At 38.0% G+C, this 25940-nt stretch overlaps 1 protein-coding gene across 12 annotated transcripts in view; it reads right to left on the bottom strand.

The window, feature by feature from the left end:
• The window catches only part of DCDC2 (doublecortin domain containing 2), a 59944-nt gene that overhangs the window by 13530 nt on the left and 20474 nt on the right, over positions 1-25940 (bottom strand). For 6 of the 12 annotated variants that reach the window (XM_088168622.1, XM_088168630.1, XM_088168636.1 and 3 more), the window contains 6 exons: positions 23533-23609; positions 23282-23437; positions 18627-18770; positions 17744-17798; positions 16088-16283; positions 2475-2575 (listed from right to left, as the gene is read on the bottom strand). In XM_088168622.1, coding sequence (XP_088024748.1) covers positions 2475-2575; positions 16088-16283; positions 17744-17798; positions 18627-18770; positions 23282-23437; positions 23533-23609 — 729 coding nt within the window. The remainder of the gene's footprint in view (positions 1-2474; positions 2576-16087; positions 16284-17743; positions 17799-18626; positions 18771-23281; positions 23438-23532; positions 23610-25940) is intronic. The other 6 variants (XM_014877841.2, XM_088168601.1, XM_088168606.1 and 3 more) reach the window with 2 other exon arrangements.

The raw sequence follows: 25940 nt of genomic DNA, 5'->3' as shown, positions 1-25940 counted from the left end.
AAAGCAGATCACAAGCTAAAGGTATATATGTCTAGAATTCTTTTACACGATACAAGTAAATTTTAAAAATCAGTCAACTAAACAGTAATCACTATTTAGTAAGCAATTAAATAGTGTCATAAGCTCTAGCCCCTAAACCTTTTAGCTTGTTGTTGTGCTGAACTTTCTCCTGTTTCTAAATATCTCTGTTCTGCCGAGAAGGACTCAAAGCTGGACAAATATTCTAGATGCAACTTCAGGGATGCCAAATCAAGAAAGATAAACAGCAACCTTGATGTGCTGGCTGTGCTTTTACTAGCCCAGCCTGCACAGTCCACCTTATCCCCACAGGGAATGCCACCGACTCAACTTGCCAGCCACAGGAGATGCGTGGCCCTTTCTGCAGCTCCTTTCTAGCCTGCCTGGGTCAAGACTGCACTGAGACAGCTCCCGCATTACAACTGTCCAACTTTGTACCTCTTTTTCTTATGGAACTTCATGAGGCTCAAGTCATCCAATTCCTTCAAGCTGTTGAGATTGCTCTGAAAGACAGCCCTGCATTCACACAGTAACAACAGCTGGGCCGGAACAAGGCTGTGTCCCACACCATCATCTTTGTTACCCATGAACGTATTATAATGTCTCAGATGCAGTATCAAACCCTGAGCACCACCATCTGTAAATAACTGCCAGTTAAATCTCAACCACCTTTTAAATCTCACCAAACCAGCCAGTTTTTCACCCACCTTTTAGCCCACAAATCCAGTCCCTACTCTCATTAAGAATATCTTCCTCCCCATATTTACCACACTTCTTTCAATTTATCCTAAAAATATGGAAGTCTATGCTGAAAGCAAGATAAAGGACTGTAACTGCTCTCCCTCCATAGAGCCACTTATTTCATCATCAAGGCAATGAAATGGGTAAAGTATGATCTGTCCTTAGGAAATCCACGGTGGTTTTTCCCAACCACATGCACCAGTTCCCATTTCTCGACGAGCTTTGGATCGCTCAATTCCATTTCTGCATATCCAGGCAATGTCTCTATACTGCTCTTTAGGAATCTATCTCTTCTGCCTCTTTTAGTGTGGGGTCAAAAGTCCTCTGCTCAAACTGCCCCCTTGCTTGTTGTCTTGCACAGTGGGCATAGTTCTTGTGGTTTGAGGAAGATTCTTTCGAAATGAAGCAGATCTCCTGAATTCCTCCACTCTTCGGTGCAGCCTCACACAAGATCCTCCAGCAGTTTCCCAACCAAGCCAAAGGAAACTCTCCCAACTTCTTGGACTTTTATTTTGTTATTTTCCACCCCACTTTCTTCAGGGACTTAAACTCTGACCATCTCATGGCCAGTGCAACTAAGGCTGCCACTGTCACATCCCAAAGAAGTTTCTATTTATTCTTGAGAAGCAAATCCAGCAGAATGATTGACCTAACTGTCTCACACTACCTACATCAAAAACCTGTCTCCAACACACTCCAGAAATCTTCTAGATTGTTTATGCTCCACCGGGTGGCCCAGGGTAATTGAAGTGTATTTACAGACTATTATCTTTAACTCCCTCCCTTTTGTTTACAGACTTACATTAACAACCACTCCTCAGCTCTGCTGACCACCAGTAAGTCATAAAAATGCCCAAGACTCCTGATGTTACTGAGATGATTTTTAGCCTGAGAAACCTTTTGGATGAACTGTGTTTCCTTACATCAAAGCATGATCAGAAATATTATTTTGGGGCCAATGTGACTGGCCCCAAGCCCTCATCAATAGACACCAAAAGCACAATGCAACAGGAAACAAAGCTGAACAAGTTGGCAAATTCCTACAAACACGTAAGATGAAAACGAGGACTGTCTTTTGAGCAATTCATTAGCTGAAATAAACCACATAGGTTTTTTGCAAATAGTTTAAGCAGTTCTACTCTTCCCTTCCTTGGAATAAGCTTCAATTTACTTATTCCTTGTATTATTTCAGTCCACAGGAGTACAAATCAAAGTACAAAAAGGGAGATATAATCTTATGTTTAGTTATCAAGACCTATTTATTGCACATAAATCTTAGGATTAAAAAATTGGCCAATGAAGCACCATGTTGCTCCAACAGAACAAACTGTAGTCAGCTTTAACAAAAATCAGATAAATCTGCTCCTGTTGTGGTCCAGGACTGGAGGAATACTGCTCTACCAGTACAAAGAGACTGCAGTTCAGGTGAACCTTTTTGGTAGGATGTAACAGTAGGGAGTCCTGATTCTTTAAGGCTCTATAAGAGCTCTCAGAGCAGTTCTGAAGCTGATGAAAAGGTAACTGACATTTGACATATTAACACAGAAAGGGAGATTTGCTAAAGATGCCATAAAAGAAGCAGCATTGTTGAGCTTACAGTCATCCCCACAGAATTATGCTGTACACTTGAAAGAAACTGAGGAAAGAGAAACAACACACAATCTGTGATCCTAAAAAAAAAAAAAAAAGCCATTTATTTAAAGCTTGATCACTACCTGGTCCAGTGGAACTTCCACAAGAGTATCTTCATCTTCTTGCACTTCAACTGCCCCCCACATTTCAGACCCTTCTTCTCTGGCTCTGTAAATATCCTCACCTATAATGGGAAAGATAGAGTGGGAGGAAGTGAAGTCCAATGGTGACACAGTGTGGCTCAACAACTGAACTGCACATTCAATTTTGCTTTGAGAACAGCGTTCTGAGCTGACCCATCATTCCTCATACAGTTCTTTTAAGGAAGTCTTCAGTCTCCCATTATTGTCAATTTGTTTTTCTTCCCTTTTAACAACAAATACTTACATACTACACCATTTCGGGAAATGGGGAGAAAAGGAAAAGGGAACCGAACAAAGTCCAGGTTCTGAAGTTCCTGCACTTTGGGCAAAGGTCCAGAGTGAATCTGAACTAGATACATTATGACAACAACATAATACTTCTGTTTCTACAGTCAATTACAGCATCTCTTAGTAATGAGCATTCTAATATACATCTATCAAAAATTTCAGTCTCTGAATCAAAACCAAACATGCTGAATCAGGTCAGGGTTAAAAAATTAAGAGAAACAGCTGGTTTAGTTCTACTCCTCAACTCTAGGGACATGCAAGTAGAATTATGGCTGAAACTCCACATCTGCATTAAAAAGAACATACTCCTGGACAGCAAGGATTAATGGTTACGTTGGTATTTAATTTTGCAAAGATGTTACACAATTTAGCTTAAGTAATTTCTTTCCTCTAAGTATAAGTAGTAACTAGGGCTCTTTGAAGTTTCCAACACAGACCTTACAGTATCAGCTAATTAGGAAAGTGAAGATAGGTCCATAAAGAAAACAATTTCCAAGTGACACATGATCCTCTCTACTTTCCCCTGAACTGAAAACAGCCCAGAAACTAAAGGCACAAGTTACTCCAAATCCTCTCTCTGCATTGATCTAGTAAAGATGAAGATGTGTCCATATCCAACATAATATGTAACTACAGTAAGAAAGAGGAAAAAGTATTCCCACTGTTTCTGACTGCCTCCTAGTTCTTCATGAAAGGATCTGAACTTGGTAATATCAATTGACCATGCAAATTGATCTACGTTGCTGGATGCTGCTAAATAAATATCTTTAGTGTAGCACAGGATCACTTTGTGGAAAAATAATGAATAAAAATCTCAAGATCTAGAGAAATCCAGAGTCCATCTGTGTAAAAAGTCAGCACTGACAACTCCAGCAGATTTCCAGTTCTTTCCCATCACTAAGAGAGCCAAGGGAACAAATTCTGAGGCACCATACCACTGAAAATGGCTGACTGCAGGGGGGTGCCAGATGGCCTTAGAAGTTGCTTGACAGCCACTGCCCAGAGGACCAGAAATGAAGGCCGTTCTCAGCCTGAAATTAAGAGGCAGAAATAGGGGTTTCTATGGCACATTACAATGCAATTCCAAAGTGGTACTGCTGGGTGCATCTTAGGAGAGAGATTTCCTGATGGACCAAGCAGCTTGATTACCACCCAGGCATCAGTCCTGCTGGAACCTCCCCATCCTACCAGAAGATCCATACTACTCAACCTCTGAAAAGAGCCCTGTTGGAAATACCAGAGGGTTCTTAGCATCACTGGTTGCATTCTTATCCTAAATAACTCACACAAGATCTCATTTTCATACTTCACATGAAAATAATAATCTTCTTTTAAAATTTCCATTTTCTTGGGGTTTATTAAATACAATGCATGTGCATGGATGTTCCATTGAAATCAGCTAAGGACATTCAATATTTGATGGCAGCAGGATAAATCTTGGACAATCAACCTGTATATATTTCATCACAAATCCCCTTTGACACAAGACTTGCTTGGGTTTTTTGACAAAATCAGGAATAAAAACATGGAGTGGCTGAGAATAACAACAAATGAGTCTGAACAGATGCTACTTTTACTATTTCAAATAATGCCCTTCACATTTCCCATTTTTCTGAGTTCTCTAAGAGACAGAATGTTCTGTTTCTCTTTTATCATTGTTGCCTCTCATCACAGATATTTGAGTTATAGATTTCCACCATAGTCTGAGAGGAAAATGTAATGTGTTCCCTAAAAGCTACCATGAAGACTCTCCTATTTCAAGGCCTTCCCTTAACTAGGAAGAAAATAACCTTGCCCTAGATTCCTTGGTTCACTGAACTATAAAAAGTCAACTCAGTGTCTGAAAGAACTGCATTTAATATCATCATCCTTCCATTTAAACTCTGTAATAACACCTTTGCCTTGAAGGTCCCCAAGTCTTTCAACCAAAATGGGGACTGTCTGGCCTCCAGAGGTAAAAAGGATTTTGGTGCAGAGGAAATTTTCATCAGGTTTTTACTCCAGGGCAAAAGGAAGAGTACAAGGGAGATGAACATGTGTTAGCCCTGGAGGCCAAATCTACTCAGCTGAGGATTCTCAATTTTAAAGCACCTCTTCTTAGAAGAGCAGATCAGGCTCAGGGCTACACTGAACAACTCAAGGAGACAGACACACAGTATTTTGAAAAAACTTCATCATGGGACCAGAAGGGAACAGGAAAGAGTAAAGAAAAATGTAAATTTCAGTAAGGAATCATATTTCTCATTTAAAAGAGAGTGCCCAAAAAGATAAAAAGTAACAGCAGGATTTCAAAAGGCAAAATCTGAAATCTCCATGGAATTTCTTCCAAGCACTTTCTAGCAGGTGTTTGCTCAGAAAGGTGGTCATAAATGAAACGATATTAGTTGAAAAGAACTCTGCACAACACTGCAGCCTCTCTCGGGGATACCACTGTTCACTGTCTTGCAGAGAAAGCATTCTCAAGAGAAACAGTATTCCTGTTCTTTCACAGACTGAAAATATTATTTAAGGAAAACAGAACCTTTACAACAAAAGGGAAATTAATTATTTACCTCTGTACAAACATAAGAGAATGGAAGACACATGCCCAAAATATGTGTACAGTCAGGGAAGGAATTAAAACACTTAGGTCTGAAATGTGCCAAAACAGATGAAGAAAAAAATGACACCAACTTAAATATGGGGAAGTTGTAACCCTTGAAAAAAAAAGATTCTGAAGGAAAAGGCAAGGAATGCAATTAGTCTTACATTAGGAACACACACTGTTGTCTTTTGTTACAAAAAAAAGTGAAAAGAAATACAAGAATTGCAAAATAATTTACATAAAATTAATTTGAATAAATGGAGCATTATGAAAATAGTTTAAAATGTTAATATTATTAGCATTGCTACCCTACAGCCAGAAGTATTTACACTTTCTACATGTGAAGTTACAAATATCTGGAGGATGGAAGCTGAGTGAAAGGCCAACACTTTCTTATTTGTGTGATTCTGTGTCAAGATCTTGTCAACAGAAGTTTGCAGGCCACATTAATCACAATTATCAGTGCCCTGAGTTACTTCCAAGGAAATCTTTTCAGTTGGGTAACTTTGCCTCAGGTTTTATAGATAATGCTTTCTGGTTTAGGGAAAAAAGTATGAAAAAATCTTATTGATGCAATATTTCACATCTCTGTGCTTGAGTCATTAGTTTCTTCACACGTCTCTAAGGGAGAACAAACAAGAAAGCATTTTAGAACATGCCATAAATTACATGAAGAAATATTTTTGCAAGTCTTCATTCTGTATTGTTATGGGTTTCTGTTGCAGTCTCTGTTGAGGCAGAAATATGTGGTCAAAAAGAAAAATCCCATCACTTCCATTAAATTGAACATTTATGACTACTCCAAACAATTCATACAATATTGTAGATTAAACATGCTCCTCTTTTGAGTCAGCTCTTACTTTCTTGTGCCTCAAACTGCCTGAGAACTGACCACAGACAGAGCCATAGCAATACTAGGGCAGAAGAGCTCTGAAAAGGGGTAATAAAGAAAGGTATGTCTACCTACAGCTTTGTTGATAAGTATAAACAGAGGATTTCAAGTTCTCAGTTCTCCATGCCACAGCAAGTGCAGCTTCTGTCAAGAGGCCAAGCAAAATATTTTTGAAAGTTTTTTTGATCTTCTGTGAGAATATTGTTCCATGGTGTCCAGATAAAAAGAAGATACTGGAGTTTTTCAAGTTTTCCCAGTCACTGCATGACAATTGACTACCTTGAGAAATAACCAGAGAGAGTTAGGGAACCTTAATATCTCCTGTTATTTCTGATTATTTTAAAGCAGGGTCATATTCAGCAATTTAGGTAAAAATGGAGAAGAAGAACCTGCAAAAGGGCAAAGAACAAATCATTCAAAAGGAGCAGCCAGGCAGAAAGAGAGAATATGTAGAGGTTGGAGGATATAGACACTGAGGGAGATGATGAAGGAACAGTGATGTTAGACAAAATATGTGGTATGAGGAACTGTATAAGAATAAACAGAAATATGAGGAAATACTGGTAAAAAAAAGAGAAGCAATGGGGTCCAATGCACTGTCTGGAAGGCAGAAAACAGCTTTTAGGGACTGGAAGAGTAGAAGCTTAAAAGAATGAGAGGGGTTAAAAAACCAAGTCAGCAGGTACCCAGGCAAATTTAAGCTTCCTAAAGGAATCTTTCTTCAGGAAAGCCTACAAAGAGGAATGCTGAAACAGCATACCTACCAGCAACTGAATGTCTATGTTCCAATGTTACCACACACACAGAAGAGCAGCAAAAAAAACAGCAATGAAAAAATGCTCCTTGTTTTCAGGCAAGTATTTTTACTGACTTTTTTTGTTCATATTTATTTCTCCAACAAGCAATACTTATTAAGACTCTGGAGAGTGGAAAGAGTTCTTACAGGGTTTTTTGTTTTCAGGCTGAAGTGATGAATGAAAACTGGAACTGTAACTGCTTTCCTATGAAGTTTCTTCAAGAGTTGTGTTTCTTCCTGCCTTTTCTCCAGCTCCATAACCCCACAGAGAGAAAGAGTGATGAAATCTCAGGAGGATCCAGATGGTTTAAAGCTCTGAATTCCCTGAAGCCTTGTCAGGGCTACCAGGTGAGAGAACATTTGGAGCTTGGTAACAGCCCTGCCAAGGAAAGGTAACTACTGCCTTAGCTCAACCTGCCCCAAGTATATCCAAATGATACAGGTGTTGAATCTGGCCTACCTTATGGCCAACCTCTACAGCTAGGAGCAATGAAACCACATAAATAAGTAAGAATGAGAGAAATTTTCAGCTGAAAAAGGCAGTGAAATTACATAGGATGTTCCCAGAACACTTAGTTTTTGGTCACCAGGTCCAGAGGCTATGGGTGAGAGAAAGGCACTATGGCAAGGTTTGGATGAGAATCCTGGAAAGGATAATGACTGGTAAACAGGGGGTGAGGTTTCTGATTTTGTGCTTGGCCATGGTCTATCTCTTAAAGTAAGCAGCTCAGTACTGAGCTGCTTTCACCAAAGATAAAAGGTGGTACTGTATTCCTGCAGAGCTTTTCAGCTCTGGGACTTGGTTGCAAACGGACAGATAAAACCAGTGCAATGTAAGACAATTTTAAGACTTCTTAATGACTCACACCATGACTCTTGAAAGTCAAAGATCTTAATTTTGAGAGCTATCTACTCTATCCTGGCCCTTACTCATGCCAGCTCTTGCTGGCTTTGCAGCCCCGGGGAATTCATTAGTGTGAAGGCGATTCTGGTGCCCATTCAGGAGAATTTTCTAGAGATCTTCTAGATCCTTTTACTTCCTAATCTCCTGATAGGTACAGAACAGATAAGTTCAAATCAGATGAGAGCAAATTTATAAATGTCCAAAAGATTTTGACTAGCAAGATTTCACTGATCACGTTCTAGTAGTTGTCTCAACACAGAAGTGTTCAGTGTATTGCGAGTTGTTCAGCTGAGTATGTAGAGAAAGAAACCACAAATTGGTTCATGTTTAACCAAGCAAGTCCTGGCTAAAATGCAAAGATCATTTTCTGTTTGATGCCAGTCAGTATTTCAGCTGGAATTCTTCTTCTACACTTTGATAAACAAGGTTATATGACTTTATTAAATACTAATGAAATTATACAGGAAACTAACTCATAAGAAATCTGTACTTTTAAAATAATTAAGCACAGGAATAAATTAATTTTATATAAGCTTCTTTCCTAAACATCATTAACTGTAAAACATTTATTGCAGCAAAAATTACAAAATTATAGTGATACTAATGCATTTCAAATTTTAAATTGATTGAAGTTTAGTAGTATAAATTTTACAAGTCATTGTAATAATAGTCTGCCCTAAATATTTTGGAAATCTGAGGCATTTATTAACTGCAAGCCCTAGACGTAAGGAAGGAAGTTAATGTGACTATAAAAAAAAATTTAATGTGACTTACAACAGAGGCTGCCTCATAAAAACAGTAAGAAAAATAAAAACAATGTAAAAAAGAAAAAAGTTGCTCATAAAATGGAATAGTTTGCTATGAGGAAAAAGGAGGACATCTGTTTATGCCTGCATCCAACATAATTTTATTTTTTTGTTGTGTGTGTTTTGGAGTTTATTTAATTTAAAAGTATCACTGTTGTACAAGGCCTGTTTCTAACAAACATGATAGCTTTGCACATGTATTCATGCCTGTGATTCCTGTCATCAAAAAGCAATGGAATTGAAAAGAACCTGCTAGCAATATACATATGAAACTGTGGAGAATATTTAAAAATACATATTTTTCTTCCCTTAGTACTATTGCAGCCTCAAGCTTTTAAGCAATTTCTTCCTTTCTTTTGAAAATTTTGTCTTTTTAAATTCATAATACGATTTGATGCTATCAGAGAATGCTGGCATCTGATTACCTCAATAGAAACTGCAAAAGGTGCTTCTAGAGGTTGCCTTTGTATGCAGCACTCTCCCTTACAGACAGGAAATATGGTAATGCTGGAGCAAAGGAAAAGCTGCAATAGCTCATTCATCTTTATACATCAACAGCTACAAAAATAAAGGAATGAGTGTCATAATACAATAATACATAACACATAATTTTCTCCCCTCTCCCTGCTTTGGTCCTTCATCTCATTTACTCTCCATGTTTCTAAACATTCAATTTATTAATTGATTTAAATCACAGATCATTAAAGCCATTTGCATTTTGAAATCAAGAAAGCAGTTCGCATTCAGCCACATCTTTTTTAATTCCATGCCTGTTCCATAACTCGGCCTTCTCTTGAGTACAGTAGTGTGCTAAGGGCTAAACTATCACAAAACAAATGCAAAAGCACTGAAATGTCTGCCCTAGTCCCATCATTCCAAACTTTTCGCCCTCCTGGTAGTAATTAAGCAGCATGCTTTCCTGCTGATAAGCACATATTTTCCCATATAACATTTTGCAAAGTATTCACTTCGCTAAAAGCAAACCCAAAGAAACTCACTGTGTGTTTGAATAAAGTGGCTGCAAGATTTATCATCATCTTAGATCCCCACTGGCATTAGAACACTCTGGCTACCATGATTCAGCACTGTAACAAATACACACCTACAGCAAACAGGGTTCTTGTTTCTTGTTACAGATTTGTCTCCTACTATGCAAGGAATAAGCCAACAGGTCTGGTAAAATCTCTGCAAATGACAAACCTTTTCTTCAGCAGCCTTTTTATCTGCTTTGACATTACAGAAGTGATATGGTCTATATTTTAATGGCAGATAGGTTTTTGATCTTAAAAGTTGTCAGCAGGAAAACAGACAACAGTTTTAGCTCACAATGCAGAGTGGATATTCAGCAACCCAGGTTTGTACTCTTTGGCAAGTTCAAAATTTTACTGAAACCAATTCAGAGCAGGACAGCAATACTTAGAGTTCTGTGCAGCTTTCCTTATAAATAAGGATTGGCTTTTTTCTTCCTTTTTTTTTTTTTAGCCAGTGACAAAACCAGGAAATTGAAATGACTACTAACTTCTAAGACCTCATAATACTGAAATATAGATCTGAAAAACTGTGGAGTGGCTCAGCCATCTCCACTCTATGATTTCTACAAATCACAACAAAAACTCAATCTTCACAGTCTATTTATTAACTCTAGAGCTTTTATAGTTTATATAGGGAGTTACTTTGCAAGCCATGTGACCACAATTAAACTACTGTATTTGAATGGAATAGGCTTTAAATGAGGGTTCTGCCCTCCAACAATTTTCTGCTATACTTCTGAATTTTCTACTTTCCTGATCAACTTCCTACACATACTCTTTTAAGGATGTGGCACAAACCAAAAAATTAATAGACTGCAGGGTTTTTTTAGTGGTTTGCTGTCTTTTTTTCTTTTTAAACCTCAAACCAAGCTGCTGATAATTAAATGTACCTTTGGTGTTACTTTCATAAACTCAAATTCTGCTGCACCAGATGCACTGGTCTAAGCTCTAAACCTCACATTTCCAGTTGCAATTACTGTTGCATACAATATATTCAATGTTATTAAGGCTTCTATAAGTGCAGTGGAAGCCCAATAATAACATTAATAGCTTGCCTTATAGGTTACAAACACCAAGGCATCAGCTCACAATCTAATGGATTTGCCCTGAGAAGTGGTGAATTTAAATCTTGCACATAGAGCTTTCAACTCTGAGAAATTGTTTAATCACTTTGATTTAAGAGGATCATGACGGATCAGTTGTAATATAAATGGCAGGCTGGTGAAATTCTCAGTGTATTAAAAAATAAATTCAAAGTAAATACACAGCTAGCCCAACTAAACTCAGTTGGAAGATTAGGTTAAGCCTTAAATACACTGTGTGCATAATTCTTCAGATGTTAAGACCCAGGAAACAATCACTTTCAAATAGTTTAGCACTCAAGAGAAGATTCCATTCAATGCTCAACTGGCAGGGAAAAGGACAGCAAAGAATACAGGATACATTTGCTACAATGAATATTTTCTTTTTATCTATTTCTATGCACCCTAAAATATGCATGTGTAAACTCACTGTGCCATTTATTGGTTTCAGATTGAAGTTAATTAATCACTTATCAGTGACAGCCAAATGCTTTCAGCTAAAATGCCAAAAGTCTTTTTTACTGTCCATCAGGAAAAAAAAAATTATAATTAAAATTAAATAAAATTCTTAAGATAGTGATAAATGCTTCCCTTACTCAATCCAAAGCCTTTGAATTTGAAGGACTATTTTGGAATAAAACTGCAAAGCCAATTTTTGAACTGCCTTTTGAATGAGCCTTCAGAATAGACAGTGGAGCTGTACTGAGCAAAATCATACTTGGGAGTCACCATTATCACTGTGTTCCTAGAGCTGGCTTCTAGTTTTCCATTAAATCTCCATTTCAGAATAAGACTCCTCACTCTAAAATGAACCTGAAAATGTCATCATTCAAGGCAGCAATTACATACCTACTTCATATACCCAATACTTCAGCACCCGGTCTAAACTAGATTTCTAATTTCACTGTCAGCTGAGAGAATAAACCAACCTGATTACCAGCTTTTAAGGTATTTTCATCAGCAGCCCCACTATCACACAACCACTGCACCATCTCACCCAGAGACAAGGTGACAAACCAGGACACAGCAAGGGAGATTCTCTGCTGACAGGGAGACTTTTCAGAGCAGTAAAAGCACACACATTATTCCACCCTTTCAAGCAGGACTGGATGTTAATGCAGGTCTTCAGTGTATGAAGTGCTGAAAACAACAGATGCCCCCAGAAAAGGGAATGCACCCTTTGCCTGTCCTTTGGATCCCAACATACTGTCCCAGCAGCAGAAGTTCCTTCCAAACCCAAAGGGAAGCATGACAGGTCCTCAGCAGACAGGTACACAAAGCATATAGGCACAGGATAAGTACAAGTATGCACACAGCATGTCTCGCTGCCAGAGGAAGCCATGCCCACTTATTCGTATTCTGGAACCCAGAGGCCCAGTATCCTTAAAAATCAATTTCAATTGAGGTTTTTTTGTTAAAAATGAAGCAGCTCTTTGGTTTTTAACAAGATTTGTCCGGTTTGCCTGTTGGCTTTCCTTCTCGCTGGCTTTCTTTCCTTTTAACTAAATTAAAGATTCTTGTTCCACAGCTGTAGCACAGCATTCACATTAACTTGTAATTAATGCTTAAAATGCAAAAAAACACCAATATTCTTTGCTCTGTTAAGTTCTCAACACACTTCCATCATTTTAACATTAAGCATACTACAGCTGTGCAGATTATGCTTAAAGGCTGCATGGCAATAAAGAGAACAAATTATGAAATGAACTAAGCATCTGAAATAGTAAATCAAGGAAAGAAAAGTTGTCTTTATGTTATCAAAATTACCAGATAAAACAACAGTTAAAGGAATCCAATGGAAAGCAAAAAACCTTGGGGAAAAAAAATTAGAGTTGATATTAAAACTGACCAATCCCCCAGCTGTTAGAAAAATCCAAAAATTAATAGTATCACCTGAGGATTGAAATGGTGCTACTTGGAAAACCCTGATGAAAATGCTGATGAGGGAGAATGGGACTCCAATGAAACAAGGGGAGTCAGAGACTGAGCATTTGTTGAGAGTGAGTCTCTCAGGAGCAGGAAGAATATTGCTGGATGGAAATGAAGCTGACGGTACTGGGGGCCAGGAGTCCTATTAAACCTAGGACCCGAGCCTATCAATCAACCCCATTCAATAATCAGCAGGGTTGCATATTGGGCAGGAGGAATAGAGGTTATGGAAAGAGCAGTACCAGCTTCCATACCCATCTGGCCATCTTATGAAATATTCACCACTGTTACAAGGCAACGTACGGACACTTAAATGGATATATCCCAATCTCCCCAGAAGTTGATCCTGATACATTAAGACCTCTATTGAAAGAAGCTCTGGTAACATTAAAAATGTTTTCAGTAGGGTGGAGATGTAATACATAATGAAGAGTTACAAGATTCCCAAGACGACCTATCCTCTTGGGCAAGACTCTTTCATAACACAGTAAACCATGCAAGGGAAATGGGCTGGGAAACTCACTCCAGAGAACAAACTTGGCCCTTTGAGAGGGGCCCAAAAACTGAAGTGCAGAGACTTCCTGAGCTCCAGGTGAGGGCTTATAAACAAACCCTGCCTGAGATAAAAGAAGGATTAAAACATCCCTGAAGAAAAATGAGCTGTGGAGGATGGCGGTAGCTTTAGGTACTCCTCATGCAGCTCTCAGGCAACAAGAGAACACTTAGTGGAAACAGTGCAAGGGGGAAACATGAAAAATAAAAAGCTTTCACAGAAGAAACATACCCTCAACTCTTTGAGGAGAGGAAGAGACATGGAAGAGAAAACCTCACTAAGTGCTGGGAGAACTTTAAGCTTTATCACGTGGTGCATTATGATCTATCAACGGGGCTGACAAAGGACAAGCTCCATATTTACTTACCAGCAGGACCTAGAAAACATCCTTTGAAATATGTGATTGATAAGAGAAGCTCAAATTTCGCTAAAACATCCCAATGGATGCTGAGAAATTAGACATAAGCTTTAAAAGAAATAGGGCCCATGCACCAGAATTTAATGGACAAAGTAATTCATGTTATACTGCCAAAGTCTGTTTATATTTACATGGGGAAAGACAATGGACCTCACACACCCTTGCAATCATGGAGCATGAAGAAAATACTTTAGGATACAATATCTTTAAAGGAGAAATTTGGCAATTGCCTGATGGGAATATTTGGTCATTTGGGCCCACAAAAACTCCAAGTAATTTTTCTGAAGAGAATGAGAGCATTTATTCAACATCTAATGGTTTTAAGCATGTACTGACAGGAATGAAAGTGGTATTTGGACTGTTGGCTGTCACTAAGGCAGGTATGCGAATGCCAAAGCTACTGTTTCAGGGCTCTCTAACTGCTTTTCCAGTCTTTCTGCTTCAGATTACACACAAAGTGTCAATGGATCACTCTTGACCAGCATAACGGCACAGCACTGGGACAGAAAGGAGGGTATCAAAGGAATTTTTTATATTATTATGAAATCATTAACCTTATTATCTCCAAGCAAACAGGATGGTGCAATGTGCTGATGACTTGTTGAAAAGCTACTTTACACCTCATGCATCTGGATGGGATGAAAGGTTACCCTCCGTGTTATATGAGATAGATAAATGACAAGGACCATGGTATAATGTGGACTTGTGCAGTGCTGGCTTTCTGTCAAGGGCAGTCTTTGACAATGAGAGTTGTCTGGGCAAGAGGATACTCACACAGCAGCACACCTCACAGCTCCTACAGCCTGCCTGGCCTGTGCTTCAGATCACTCCATCTTGAGGTGTGACCCAAACAGAATGCACAAAAGAAAAGAGCTTTGCAGGAGGTGACCATTTGGAGTCATTGTGGTACCTTTTCTTTTAACTACTTTCCTACAGGCTACCAAAGTTCTGACTACAGCAGAGCTCCCACACTCCACTGAGTGGAGTCAGAAGTGAGTGAAAAGACTTTAATTTCTCAAGAGTTAGAATAATAGAATACTTAAGGTTGGAAGAGACCTTTAAGATCATCAAGTTGAACCACCAACCCAGCATCACCACCATGTTCACCATTAAACCTTGTCCTTGAGTGCCATATCCATACCTTTTGGAATATTTTCAGGGATGGTGACTCTACCATCTCCCTGGACAGCAGGTTTAATGTTTTATAACCCTCCATAAAGAAATTTTTCCTAATATCCAATCTATGCTTCCCCTGGTGCAATTTGAGGCCATTTCCTCTTGTCCTGTTACTTCTACCTGAGAGAAGAGATTGGACTGCACTTGTCTACAACTGCCCATTCCCACTTTTACTAACAGGTCTTTATATGTGGAGGTAAAATAGAGGATCACAGAAAGAACTAAGAGCTTCTCTGAAAATGCAATTGAGCTCAAATTAGACAATCTGATGCCTCGAACAGCTTCTCTGAATTACACAAGACTTACAAAGCATGGAAAAGCTGAAGTGAGAAGCAAGTAGTCACTTCAATAAACTTAGTGACTTTCTAACCATTTCTGTCAGCAGGTGGAGCAGTAACAGCATTACATACAGAGACAAATATGTCTATCTATCATGTCTATATATGTCTATCTATCAAATATGCCTATACACATATATAGATAATCTCTTTTTTAAAAAGGGGGGAACGGGAATATCACACTATAGGATAAGAAAAAAGTTTTCTCAAACAGGATGTTTATGCTTAAATTTGCAAAGTGCTGCCACTGGTGTCACAGCAAAGAGAGGGGCAAATTCTGAAAGGACCTCCAGCAGCTCTGCTGTAGGATTAGTCTCAGCAGCTACCAGCTAACTGGAGTTTCTGCCTGTGCTCTTCCTCCAGGGTCTAGTCGTTTTGCTACACAGAGCCAGGCAGGTCATCAGGGATCCTCAGGGACAGCGAATGGTCCTTTGAGAACACCAGCTCCTCTTCTTCACCTTATTGCAGGGCAGACCAGTGGGAAAATGGTCAAAAAACATTTTTTATTTTCCTTTACCAAAAGCATAACGATAGAACCATATGAGCTTAACTTCCAAGATATATTAAAAATCATACACTGCCTCCTGTGCTTCACAAATGAAGCCAAGAATGTAGTGGCTATGCACAGGTGCATTTCCTAAGCAGAAAGAACTTCGGCAATCCAACAACTATTCAAGTGTGTTATTCTACTATTTCACTGGTTTAACTGAAGACCAAAAGCCTCTATGCTACAATAGTGTTCATCTCAGTACTGACCATTATCTTGAAGGACTCCTGTGGAAGCTTTTACCATCTGTTTTACTTTTGTAGAGCGGTTAGAAAAGTGTTGCCTGGACACAGAATTCTCTGGGTTCTGGCTTTTTTTGTCTTTTCTTTTGGGAAGCTGAGGTGAGGAACTATTTTCTCCCTGGTCACTGGATCCAATGGTAGATTTAGATTGCCGATCATTTCCCTGGAAAGAAGAGAATGTAATTATCAGTGATGCAAAATTAAGAAGCTTGTTTTTAAAATTTCACTAAGGACTACTATTGGGTGCTAAAGAAGCATAATAATTTACAATTATCACATTCAAGTGGTATCTTAAACTATCCAGAGAAGTATAATTATCTTATCAACTTACTGTATCATCCGACCAATTAAATTCTCAACAGCTTCCAGGAAAAAAAAATGCCATATTTATTATAAGAAAATAATGTTTCATTTAATGAAAAGAATGGCTAGACGAATCCATGCATGCATGCATATTATATGCGGCTATCTCTCATCCATACGTGTGGACAGTCACAAAATATAACACATATGGCTTGTTAATAAATCACTGTGTAAATGAGACCTGGGCATTATTTTAAGTGTCAAGAGAAGCTGGAGGAGAATGACAGTCTCCATGGGGCTGTAACACATTCAATAGAATGGAACAGAAATTTGTATATTTTATTGCTTACTTCTTTTTAGTGGCTCCAGAGACTTGTTTTGTTTTATAAACAAAATATGTGAATGGACATGATCAACTACCACAATTATAATGCCAGACTGTGAGTCTGATTCCCTGTTGTCTTGTGCAGTTTACTGTACTTATGGAGAACTGGTGAAAACATATTCTGTTTTGGCACTGAAATTAAATCCACAGAGGACTCTTGTAGCAAGGTGGAGTTAGGCTCTTGTCCCATTCAACAAGCAACAGGACAAGAGGAAAGGGCCTCAAGCTATGCTTGGGCAGCTCAGGTTGGACATGAGGAAGAATTCCTTCATTGAAACAGTGATTAAGCATTGGAACAGGTTGCCCAGGGAAGTGGTGGAGTCACAATTCCTGGAAGTGTTTAAGAAACAACTGGACATGGCACTTTGTGCTAGGGTTTACTTGACATGGTGGTGATAGGTCAGAGATTGAACTCGGTGACCCTGGGGGTCTTTTCCAACCTTAATGGTTCCATGACTCATTTTGTACACAAATAAATAGCTATATAGAATACAAAGCAGTGAAGGATCAAGCTCTGTATGTAGTGGTTACCTAGAATAAAACATACCAGATTGCAAACCAGTTTAGGGTCATTTTCATACTCAGCCCACAATTTTCTGCAAAATGTTTTGTAAAAGGTTCAGTGTTTTTCCTTTAGGTATATAATTTGAATAAACACATAAATATATATGATCATGTTTATAGGAAAGACCTCAAGCCAGCAGCTGATCTTTGCTATGGAAGCTTTTATCAAAAACAAAGCATCACTTATCACAACAATATTTTCTCAGATTTCTTCTGTCTAATTGACTGCAAATAGCTACAGAGTCATCAGTCTTTAATAAGCATGCCACCAGGTGGCTGTGGATTTTTTTCTTTTCAGATTTAATTAAAACCCAAAGGACAGGGACTTTCCATCTGCCAGAATTTAGCTGAATTGGAAATTCAATACTTACACTGCCTTTAGACTTTCGAGATCCCACAATCGGAGGTAGTACAGAGGTTTTGGAACTGCACAAATAAGCCAGATATTAGAATTGTGTACACTGGCACTGGCACAGACACTATCTATCTATAATCAAGGCAGATAACACCAAGATGGCTATGCAAGAGAGGTAATTGGTTTTCTTTCACTGTGTGTTTTCACTAAGCATCACTCATTCCATTTACTAGACTATGTTTAAATATAACCATTAACTTATTCAAAAACGTTCATTACCCCACAATGCATACTTTATATACCAAAACCTTGCAAAGCAGCATCCAGTGAATTACTATGTGAATGCTCCTTACAATTTCAATCTTTCCATTTATTTCAATGAAATGGTAACAAATTTTCATGTTTTCCAAAGGTACAAAAAGTACAAGTTTCTCCTTACAGATACCCAGTTTAGGTCTCTGTTATGTGATTGTTCTAGCCTACAAAAAATAGACCCAAACATAAAACAATCATAAGGGAGTACATATTTCACAAAACATTACTAATCAAGAATATACCTAAATTATTGTAGGTGCACCTAATCTCATTCAGCAGCACACATTTGTATCCCAAGGAAAAAAAATAGGATTACTTTGACTTGGATTAATTTTTCTCTGACGCTAATTTTGTGATGCATGGTCAAGGGGATGCTTATGAGATGAACTGGTATTCTGAATTTCCCTTTTTGCTTTAGTTATTTTTATCTCCACTTTCTCAGAAGCTGCAGATGAAGTTTTGCATCCATACTAACCCATGCATCATTCTTGGAATAATAATTTCATACTTTACTGGTGGCACTTTGTAAACAAATTGACACACACAAACACAGAAAAAGTGTACCACACAACTTTAGAACTTACCCCTGTGGCCTTCTCATTGTAGATTTGGACAGCAGATCACCATACGGCAATTTTTTAAACTTTTCTCTACCCACTGCAACGTAAATTTGCCCATTCTCCAAGTCTGACCCATTCTGAACAAGTTTTCCATCTACAGTGTAGAGTCTGAAAAATATGAAAGTGCTTATTATAATAAACCTTAACATTCAGTGAGATGCATTAAGAGCACTGAAAGCTATGTTAATCTAAACTCACTAAATATAATTTGAATTTCCAAATGTGAAACCCAATAAAGTACAGTGGACACCATACAATGATCAGTAACTACATAAAAAAAAAACAACCAACCAAAAAATCTAAAACCCAGACAACAAACCACCAAGGAAAACCAGCAAAATAACTACTTAAATCACAGTTTATATAAAACTAACAAAGTATGAAAGTGCTGTAATAGATGAAATATTCTCAATTTCTAGAAAGAAAGAAAGAAATGGCTTTATACTTCTAAAGTCTTCAATATCTTTTCCCTGTTACCTTGGAAGGAATTTATTCCATGAGTTCCTGACCCCCTTTCCTACCACGTTCCATGGTCCATCTGTGCTCAGGGAACTATGCAGTAACTTGGGAAGAACAGGGCATTCATGGCTGAAAAAGCCCTGTCCACTCAACACAGACCATGCCAATAATATTGCATTTATACTGTCATACTGTCAGAAGGTTGGAACCTGGTGGGAGTAAGAGGGAATACAATACTACATGACAACAAGAATCCACATATCTTGGGCACCTACCAATAATGATTATGTCTATTACACCAGATGAATTTTTACCATAATGACTTCTTTTTGAGAAGAAAGAAATGCATCATGGACTGCTGGGGGGAATATACTTCCTTGCCAAGTTTGTGATTTTATTTTAGCATGGTCCTAAACAGTGAATAAGGAGGGAACATTCAATAATAAATTAGCTCTTTCCTACAAAGCATAGTTCGAAATGCAATATTTATATTGAATTTAAAAGTCAATAATAACAACTTTCATTTAAGCCTTAAATGCAGAAATGTTGGATGGCTATCTAACTGCCTTTCTAGAAGCCTTCTACAGGAGCTATACTATGAACGAATTTATAGTCATAAATTTCAACACAATGCAAGGAAATATAAAAATATATACACAACCATACAAGGAACAATTGGGGAAGAATACCAAGAGGCTACCTTGAGTACACCCTTGACTTATAATGTCCAAAAATTTTCAGTTTAATAGACAAGGAGCTTTTGAAATCGATTTGTATGGCGGCATAACCTTGAACAAACAGGAAAAAAATCACGCACATTCCTACTGAACTAGGAATCACAGAATATCTGAGGTTGAACAAGATCTCTGGTGACCACCTAGTCCAATCATGTCTTGCAGAGCAAGAGCAACTAGAGTAGGTTGTTCAGGACTGTCTCTAGGTACGTTTTGAACACCTGCAAGGAGGGAGATTTCACTGCCTCTCTGGGCAGCATGTTCCAGGGTATGATGATCATTACTGTAAATTTCTTTTTTCTTCTGTTCAAGTGAATTTTCCTGTATTTCATTTTGTGTCCAATGCCTCTTGTCCTATCACTGTGCACCATGGAGAAGAGCCTGGCTCTGTCTTCTTCACTCATTCCCACCAGGTTCATACACACATTTAAAAGATCCCCTGAGCCTTCTCTTCCTCAGGCTGCAGAGTCCCAGCCCTCCTCACACAACAAATATCTTCAAACCTTTCCTCTCTGTGGCCCCTTACTGCACACGTCTTTCTTGTATTATCCTTGTGAAAGTACCCTAATTTTCTGCGTGTCTTCTGCCACATGGGAACACCTTTCTGAGTACAAAGACTGAAAATTTTGAAAGGTGAAATTGCAGCTATTTTAAATCTAGATCACATTGCTGCTTCTTTGAGAAGAGGTATGCTAACCTCGTTTGTACTACTCATATTTATTTCATAGTGCAAACATTCCACAGGCATGCCAGCAATTCAAAGAGCAATTTATGTTTCACTACCACAGAGTCAACATCAGTTACACACAATGAAAATAAAACAAGCTATCAGAAAATCAGCAGGAAGCCTATTTCTGAATTAATCTCACTGTGTTCTGCTAGATTGCACTTCGCTTTGGAAACTCGGGGGAAAAACCAGCAAATCAGTGTACCACAGCTTAAGAATTGTTTATATATTTGTATGGGGCTGCAGATACAGAGGGGTACACACAAAATAACTGTGGGTTTTTTTGTTCCTGATCTTTCATTTTGCTTGTGCTTTAATGTTATATTTAAAGCGCAGAAGTTGTTTGTTTAATATAACTCAAAAAGATGTCACAGATTACCTGTCGATCTTTAATTGTATTTTTCACCCTGAAAATAATAATCACAATAGCGGGATCAAATAATCATTCTCTGAAGATGAAAGTGAAATCAAAAATCCATTTTTAAAAAATGGATCTTCAAACAAATAACTAACTAAATTGACTTAACAAGCACACACAAGTTATGTGACACTAAGTTTTGAAGCTAATTTTTACAATTTCTGAATTTTTAAGCCAAAATTTTCACCCACCCACTTTGCCACAACCATTCACAGACCAGCTGGATTCTCTCTGGCTTGTATTATATAACAAAAATGTCCCTGGGGTCACTTCTGAGGATGATCTAGGTTTGCACTGTGAGATGTCAGTGGACTTCCATTTTCCATCCTGAATCCAAGCTAAAAGGTGGCAGCCAAAAGAAAGGAAGCATACAAGCTGACAAAGGGAGACAGGAAAGACACGATTTCTGGGACAATATCCCCAAATTCCCAGCTGCTGATGCACCCAGTACCTGCACATCGGGTTACTGCACCCCATCCCCATCAACAATCTGGCAAGCAGAAAACCTGCTTTCCCATCATCTCCCCTCTCATATTTCTTGCTTGCATACCTATTCTGATCAGGGTGATCAATAATTTCTTTTTTAAAAGCCCCATGTGAAACTGTAAGACTTGGTAGCTTTTTAAGTCTTTTAACAACATGGAAAATAAAAAGCTGCTATGTACATAATGCATACATAATGCCATGTACATAATTCTCGTAAGTTCACTTATCCTTCTTTTATAAGAAATTAAATCTTCCCAGTATCAGGTCTTGCCAGATCTCCCCTAATGCTAACATAGTTGCAATAAACCCCAGCAAGTAGAGAAATACAATCACTTTACTAACAGATTCAATATGCATTTCTAATATTTTACAAAAAAGAAAATGAAAACTGAGTTAATATAGAAAACCATCAAGGGGAAAACATTAAATAATTAAAAATGTCATGTACATTATTTTATTTTCGAAGGATTAAAGATGAGCACTGAATGAACGTCTCAAAAGGAATCTTAGTTATATATTGAATGCTTTCATGTACAACATTCAGTTTCACCAGAGTGACATCAAGTAATGAGAATAAAATGCGAAAGATTTTTAAATTGCCAACCACCCTGAGAGCAGAAAGAACTGGTATGTTGTAAATGTCTTTTTTTGCTTTGTTCACTTCTGAATTATACTAGCTGAGAAACACATCCAGAAAGCTTAAACAAATGCAGGTTTACTTTATTGCAAGTGAAAGTCCTAAGTAGCCAGCCAGCTAATAGGAGCAAAGAAGTGGCTGAGAGGAAAAACTGGACGAGAGCTAATATTCAACAGCATTACCTTAATCTTCTCTCACCCTTATCAAACGGGAAAGCAAGCAGAAGAACTAAAAGACTACCTTATCTTCACTGTTTTGAGAAAAATTTTGCAGGCTTAGCCTCAGACATTGCATAGGCCGTGAAGAATGATTTTCCACAAAAGGTCCTTTCCCACCTGATGAAGAGATTTCTGTAATGTGCTCTGCATGGGGCAACACTGGAATGTCAGTAATTTGCTTGCACACCTTGACAGCCCACCTACACTGCCGTGTTTCTCACAAACATCACATCTATCATTTTGCTCTAAAACTTGTGACAACTACCAAATGCCATTTCAGGTAACTTATTTTACACTTGTAAAAGCCTTAAGGGACTGAAACCTACCTATCCAAGAGGTCACCTCCTATTCCTCGGATACCTCAACAACTCAGCTGAGATACTGGAACTGGCAAACCCCAACTATAACTTTGGCCTTGGCTTTTATTAAGAGGCTGAGGGCTGAATATAAACCACATCCTAGTCTTGGCCCAGGTACAAACCCCCAAGAATCTATAATATTCTCCTTGAAATTGCTTGCCCCAATGAATTCTAAGAACTATCAAAATTAAAAAGTAACACACATCACATGTATCTCACATTCCAAACATCTTCACCAACTTTACTATGCTCATTTATTTTATTATGACACATAACTTAATTATCAGTATTAAGTGTATTGCATTATTATTGTATTATTACAGGCCTACTAATTAAATAATTAATTAGTAACGATTAATTTAAAAATAACAGTCTTTCTTTTTTTAAATAGCAGTTGAAATGAAACCTGAAGATTACTTGGAGTCAATGTATTTCCACTTTTTGGCTTTTTGACATATTTTAATTTTTTTACAGTGAAACTTCCCATAAAATAAGAATGATCCATTATATCTACCTATGGAGTTTTAGAAACATATCTAGGTATATCAAATCTATCTTGCAAATATTTGGCTTCCTTATACCTGTGAACAGCTCCACTTCTGAGGGTAACTTTTCCTGTAACCATTTCAAGAATATGATCCCAGTGATTCAGTGTTTTCCTGGGAATGAGGAGGCGCGCTGCAGGGCTAATAAGGTCGCCATTAGCAATCAGGCTGAAATAAAGCAAAGTGAAATAACTTGGAGGAACATTTTAAACAAAGCTCACCTGAAGTGAACACACTACCACCACCACCTCTGAAATGACAATCCACAAAGTGAAAATTCTACTTACAAAATAGTGTAGGGCTCCTGGAGAGGCTTTCGAAACCGTGCTGACACAGTGATCTTACTGTGAGTAACTGGCTTGACCTGCAAGAACAAAAGAAGAAATAGAAATTACACAGTCTCCACAATTAGAAAATTTCCCCTGACCACCATCAGCAAGTGGGACAGCATGTCTTTAAAGCATGCATTTTATTCCAGTCCAGCTTCACCTTCTACATAGCACACATAATTACTGCTGCAGGTTTATGTGTGTGATGAATAACAACCACAGCACAGCATACCACAGTGCACCATAGCACAACACATGGTTTGCACTGAGAAGACAGAATTGTATGGACATCTTTGGTTGTTCTACAGACCCAAAGAAATACTCCCAAATGCTGTTCTTGCTGTCCTAGTCTTTATTGCTTATAACCATGGTGCAGGAAATTGAACTATCTTCTCTTTTTAACAATAAATGCCATTGCTAGATCTCTCTGCTATTATAATAACTACTTTTGGTCTTGTACAGACCTTTAATCCAAATCCATCAGTAATTTATAAAGGTTCCTGAATACTTTTCTCATTTTAGAGCAATGACTCAGAAGTGAGGAGAACTGCAGATTTTTACCTTTCAGAATAATGCATAGGTTACTTAATTCCCATCATTATCCCCTGTACTCTTTTGAACAGACACTGCATTGAGATCAACATTAATGTTGCTATTCTGAACAGAAAGTTAAAAAAAAAAAAAAAGAAAACAATAACCCCAAATTCCAAAATCATTAGGAAGATTTTTTTTTTAATTCTTCCACATTAGCAAATCAAAATAAGGTGTTAAACCCAAACAAACAATCAAAAGTTACAGTACATGCATTAACAGCTTGGGTACATTTCTAAAAAGAAAATACCATAAAAACTTAAAGGATTAAATAGTCAGCATGCAGAGAGACATGCTTTCAAATAGATGTACAAAGTTTATTTTAACTGGCAATTTTCTAGTCACTGTGTAAAGTAGTCAAATGACATGTTATGTTGCAGTTTAATCACACTCCGTGCTAACTTAACCAGTAGTTCTCATTTAATTTGTGGGAAATGGTCTGAACTCCAGTGCTCTTAGTCTTTGCTTGAATTTTCACACAAACTCATTTAGTAATGACTAGAATGCTTTCCAGATCTTTCTCTTGCATACACTGAAAAGAAAGGTGCACAACCTAGTAGATATTCAAAATGGGCTAAAAGTTATTATTAAAATAATCAAACCTGACTTCCCCCCTGAGTCAATGAATATCACACAGCAAATTCTGCACCAAGCACAAATTCTGGAGGTGAGATAGCAACCTTAGGAGAAAAGGAACCAACAAAACAAAAGCAATGCTGACACTCCTCAGTGTACAGTCATTTCAAGTAAAATACAGCAACAGGTAAATCTGTTGAACAAAATCTGTTTTCAATGTCTGCTGAAAAAGAAGCATATTATAAATTCAACTCACTTCAACTTTTTGTGTTTTCCAAAGGCCCTTGATAGCTGTGTAGCCCTCTCAAACATCTGTTTTTTGAGAGACTCAGAGGACATAAAAGCCCACAGTGGTCATGGATGGAGAAAGGCAGAATCAGCTGTGCACTAATGCCTAAGGTAACTGCAAGTTACAGTCCTGCTGTTAATTCTAGTGTGATCTGAATCAGGTGAAAAATTCACACCTACTATGACAAGCTTGGAAAGAGAGTAAGATGTTGTTATACAGCTAATTAGGGAAAGCAAAGACATTTTTTGAGAACTGACAAATAACTTAGGAGCACAGCCATTTTCGCAGAAACATTTGAAGCGTATTCTACAGACTATAACTGGTAATTTATGTCACCAAAATTTGAAATGAAAGTTTACTGGAAAAAAAAGAAAATACACCTTCAACTGCAACATCTGAAAACATTTCTATTGCTCCTGTCAGCCATTTAAGGGTTATTTTCTCAGTGCAAGCAAGTTAATTAAGAGCTTCAGGAAAAAAAGGATAATTTTCTAAAGGTTATGCTACTGGAGGCTAGGACAATACTGATTTACTTCCATAGCATCAGGTCCTAATGTTTAGGCTCCAAACACAGGTTGCACACAAAATGGGACTTACTGAACCATGGAGGACCTTAGACCTTTCCTTCTAGCTGGTAGGTTGCCAGGATAATCCTCTATAAAATATCCAATACATAAATAGTAAAAAAAGTTGATTCCACATCCATTCCTGATGCTCATTTATGCTGCTCAGGTTCTTCCACAGTCTCTCCAAACAAAATCTTTGTTTGCATCAAATTCTTCAACGCAGTCTGCAACGCTCAGGTTCCAATGCTCCACACTACACTAGGATAGCTAGAAAGCATTCACTAGGCATAAAGGAGCCTTAAGGATAGTACCAGGTGTGCCCTATTGCTTAGCTGTTCCTGCAG

Source organism: Sturnus vulgaris, chromosome 1 (assembly GCF_052056855.1).
Source record: "Sturnus vulgaris isolate bStuVul1 chromosome 1, bStuVul1.hap1, whole genome shotgun sequence".
Lineage (NCBI taxonomy): Eukaryota > Metazoa > Chordata > Aves > Passeriformes > Sturnidae > Sturnus > Sturnus vulgaris.
This window is presented reverse-complemented; position numbering and strand designations above follow the sequence as displayed.